General features: G+C 29.9%; 1 protein-coding gene across 1 annotated transcript; it reads right to left on the bottom strand.

Annotated features, from left to right (window-relative positions):
- Nucleotides 1-965: 965 nt before the first annotated feature.
- On the bottom strand, nt 966-1,754 carry LOC112529888 (NDR1/HIN1-like protein 1). The gene has a single exon (XM_025141315.1). The coding sequence runs from the start codon at nt 1,744-1,746 to the stop codon at nt 1,111-1,113; it is 636 nt and encodes a 211-aa protein (XP_024997083.1). The 5' UTR covers nt 1,747-1,754; the 3' UTR covers nt 966-1,110.
- Between the last annotated feature and the right edge of the window lie 3,280 nt (nt 1,755-5,034).

Below are 5,034 nucleotides of genomic sequence, written 5' to 3'. Positions count from 1 at the left end.
GATACAAGAATTAAAGGAAAACCATCAACTACCTTGCATTTAAATTTTTTGGATAATGGCAAAATAGATGCTTTCAGGGACGGATCCAGAATTTTTTTCAAACGGTGGTACCATTTGACCATAAAAAAATATAGGGAATTTTTTTTTCTTATGGTGCCACCGTTTGACTATAAGAAACAAATATACATTTTTTTTAAATGGTGGCACCATTTGACTAAGAAATTGACACTAACATGATTTGAACTTGGGTCTGGGATGGAATAAAAGTCTTGCAAACCAACTCTACCAAATAAAATTTTGTTCTTATTGTAGTTTCAAAATACATACGGTGGCACACAACAAACGAATACGGTTGCATTGTTCACGAACCTAAATATTTTATCCATTGGCAGAGAAATAATACGATGGCACATGCCACCTATACCACATAGCTGGATCCGTCCATAGATGCTTCAAATTTCATTTTCTCCCTGACTTTCCACATCGATTCTTTTTCGTCCCAAACCAAAATACAAACATATAATTGAAACAAATTCGGGTGCACAGATTGTTTATTGCAAATCAACAATGAATTTCATCATTTGTGAATGCATATAAAATTTGAAATGAAGCAAATCTCCTAATAGATGCCATAAAAGTTTATTTGTGTTGTTAACATATACTACAGTACCAAGAATCTTATACGGTAAGAACGAAGTTCAAGGACTGAGAGTCTTACCTGATAAGTAACGGTGACGACTCTTACCACGATTAGTTGTTGCATACGATACCATTTTTAGTGAACTAAAATCTTACCCGGTAAATAATTGATAGTTTTGAATTTTTCTGGTAAACACTTATCCGGGTAAGTGTCGATAAAGAGCCCCTAAATATAAATATTATGATAAAACAAAAGAAGTATTATAGAGCAATAAAAAATATCAGAATATTATTAAGATTTCAACACAAAACACCATAAAGACTTTTTGTGAAAAAAAAATATTACAAGATCAAAATAGAAATTTCACCAACATTTCCTTCCTCTTGATTTCCCTTGCTTTCTTTTCTCATAATACTACCAAAATCAAAAAATTGCATGACGGTTTTTAACGGCGTTAAAGAAGTGTAACGTTAAACATCCACAGTACACCCTTCAACCAACTGATACTTAACGGCAGGACCAACCGCATAACCAGCGTTCTTGTTCCCAAACGTGATATACGCCGGACAGTTCACATTCAACCGGTACCCGCCGGAAACAAAAGTTCCGACTTTCCATCTCACTCTTCCGGTAGCTTTAACGTTCACCAGCACAGTTCCAGCGGTCTCATCCTGGGCCAAAGACATGACCAGATACGGCGCTACCGGAACATCAGTTCCATACAGGTACGGCGACCAAACGGTGATATCCTTGTGGCCTTGGTACGACGGCGGGATTTGTGTTGGTAGCGTGATCTGTTGGCTCCGGTAGGTGGCGTAAACATCAAGTTTTTCGTAGAAGATCCCGATGCGGGCATTAGGGTTGCGGGAGGAGATCGTGATTTGGAGGTTGGAGGTGACGGTGGTGGCGGCGGTGGAGATATTGAAGGCGTAGAGAGTGACGTCTTGGAGGGTGAAGTTTGGTTTTGAGGGGCGTAGGATGAGGTATATGAGGAGAATCACGAACAGAATTATGAAAATAACGGAGAGTATGGCTGCCATTATAAGGCGGTAGAATTTCCGGCGTTCGTCGTCGAGGTGGTGGCCGCAGTCTTCTTTGGCGGTCATGGTGGTTGTGAAGCTCCGGCGGAGGAGGAGAAGCGATATCCGGTTAGTAGTGGTTTGATCTGGACTGTTGGTGAAGTTTTGGTGAGAAGAAGACGGAGAGAAGAAGCATATATATGTATACACATATACATACTGAAATTAGAAAATATATATATATTAACAGTAATTATTTAAAAAATATATAAATTAATAAAAAGATTAATTACCATATATTAACGCAAAAATAGATTCATTGAAAATAATAGTTTTTTTAAAAGAAATATTTTATATTTTTAGGAGACCAAAAATAAAAAGCATCAATTTTTTAGACGGAAAAATACGGTTTAAAGAAAAAAAAATTAACTAAAAAGTTGTTGCGATGATGGTACTTTTTTAAGTCTATATATTTAATATTTAATTGAAATCATTTGTTTTTGGTTTAATAATATAAGTTTTTTATATATCAGAACAGTATTTGTACAATACAGCGAGATACATCTTAATTTTAATGTTTTGTTTTATGTATTTTTTTATCTCAGTCGATGTTATAATACGGTTTTATATGGTTTTGATAAAGCGATAATGTTTTATTTTTAAATAAAATATAAATATAATAATATCATAAAAATTGAAAAAATAAATATTAATATTAGTACCAAACTAACTAATTAAAATTTCTTATTTTTGTGTATTTTTTTAATTCATTTTTTTTATTTTTTGTTTAATAATATAATTTTATATTAATAATAATTAAGTATTCTTTTTAGAAGTTAATGATTATCCTAATTATATTTTAGATTTTTTATATTTAAAATAAGATATTTATTTTCTATTTTTTTATCTTTATCTACAATTAGTTATACGAATTCAAACATGAAGCTATAGTAAGTTGTACTTACACACATTTTACTTGTAATCTTGAATTTTAAGTAATATGCATCAATAAACAATACGTCGTACATAAAAAAGATAGTGTTTAAGTGTTTTTATCAAATGTTTTATAATTAGTATAAATGTAGTAATTAAGTACTTTGTTAGAATTCAATAATTATTCTAATTATATGATAGATTTAAAAAAAATAAGATCTTTATCCAGTATTTAATTATATTTATCTTCAGTTAGTTAAACGAATTCAAAACAAAACTTTAATAAGTTATACTTAAACACAAGCTGCTTGTAGTCTTGAATTTTAAGTAATATGTATCAATAAATAATATTTTATACATAAAAATGGTTTTTAAGAGTTTTTATCAATCAACAAAACCTTAATATACTTTATGAAAAAGTTAAGTAATTTATATCAATAAAAACGAGATACGAGTACTCAATCTTTTTCAAAATGTTCAAATGGCAATCGTTGCAACTTCACTCATTGTCATATTTGTATTTCCCAAAATGACTGAATATCACAAATTATATGATTTATGTGTTTAAAACTGTATCAGTTTTAATCATAAATTTTAAGACACAATTCAAATATTCTAAACAAGCATGTTGATATTATACAATTTTAAAATGATTTGATCGTATAATTATAATTTTTTTTAACAATCTATTCATTTTTTATAAAGCATATATATACCACTCAAATGCTATATTAAATGGTTCAGATTCATTATAATTACAATCCAATGCCTTAAATGTGCCAAACTCATTTATTGATTGGGTTGTATTGGTTGTATAAATTAATATGATTGCATTTGAAATATACCCTATATATATAATTGGAATAAATACTTTTTCCATCTTTATGCAACTGAAACAAAAATAAACACTGTTCCAAAACTAAGGGGCCGTTTATCAACGCTTATCTGGGTAAGTGTTTATCAAGTCATGTTACCATACCGGATGAATATGGTAAGGACCAAGAATCTTACCCGGTAAGAACGAGACAAGGACCAAAAGTCTTACCGGGTAAGTGAGGGCGACGACTCTTACCACGATAAGCGTTTACCAGGTAAAATTGTTGCATATGATGTGGTTTTTGTGGACTAAAATCTTACCCGGTAAGTAAATAATAGTATTAAATTTTACCGGTAAACACTTACTGGGTAAGTGTTTTGGTAAACGGCCCCTAAGTTAGATTAATCACATAAAAAGGAAACAATATTACTATACAAATACGTATTTTAATTTTGGGTAAAATTAATTAAAATATTGTTGTAATTTTATATGTTTAAATTATATCTTGAATAAAAGTATCTGTTAGACGTATATATGTATATATATATTTTTAATTTTATCCCAATTTGTCATTTTCGTTTGACGTTTACCCAAATACTTATCCGATAAACGCTTATCGGTAGGAGTCAACGCTATAATCTATTTTACCAGATAAAATTGTAGTATATTAAAAATATCGTATGCAATAATTTACCCGGTAAACGCTTACCCGGGTAAGAGTCTTCACCATCACTTACCGGGTAAGATTCTCTATCCATATCATTTTTCTTACTGAGTAAGATTCTCAGCCCTTATCATATGTATCAGGTGAGAAAAGTTACCGATCAACACTTACTAAATAAGTATTTAATAAGCGGCCCTTTAGACTCATGGAATTAAACGACATCAATGCTGAATTTGGTAACAAGACGAACTGAGTTGACTGTCTTGTTGAACATTTTCCATGATTTGTTTTTCATAAGTTAAATTGGACAAAGACGATAGCATTTATATGATTAAAATATAGAGTTAAATATAGTTTTGGTCCTTGTACTTTAGATAAATTGACGAATAAGATCCTTCAAAAAAAATTTGACAAGGGACGTTTCTACAGTATTATTTTTATGACGGATATGCTTCTGACACTAACTCTTTAAGTTAAGTTTTTCGGTTGGTGAGAGGCAGTTTTGTCTATTAACCCTTCTCACCCTCAACTTTTATTTTTAATAACAGATTTGGTCCTTTAAACTAATTTTCATTTTATTACACATTTGGTCCCTCAAACTAATTACATTCTTATAACAAATTTGGTCCCTCAAACTATTATTTTTATAGCAGATTTGTTCTGTGACTGAACTTTTATTTTTAGGATTTGGTCTCTTCTTATAATCAATAAAATTTGGTAGCACAAACATATATCTTCTAAATATAATTAGCAAAATAATTAAATAAAATTTGAAACTTAGATTTTGTCATCAAAATGTTTTATCTTTTCATAAATATTACTTTCATGAAATTCTTTATCTCAAATAAAACATTATTTTGATAACTGTTTTGTTTATTTAGTTGAAAATTAAGAGAAGAATTTAAAATTAAATACTCGATAATATATTAAATAAAAATATATAAATAAGGGTAGTAACATA

This window comes from Cynara cardunculus (genome assembly GCF_001531365.2).
Source record: "Cynara cardunculus var. scolymus isolate 2C chromosome LG 16, CcrdV1, whole genome shotgun sequence".
NCBI classification, from domain to species: domain Eukaryota; kingdom Viridiplantae; phylum Streptophyta; class Magnoliopsida; order Asterales; family Asteraceae; genus Cynara; species Cynara cardunculus.
Note: the sequence above shows the minus strand (reverse complement) of the source record. Positions and strands in the feature narration are given on the sequence as shown.

Bases quoted from the DNA above. Each gene is read 5' to 3' on its own strand.
- LOC112529888 (XM_025141315.1), bottom strand. From the start codon at position 1,746: ATGACCGCCAAAGAAGACTGCGGCCACCACCTCGACGACGAACGCCGG.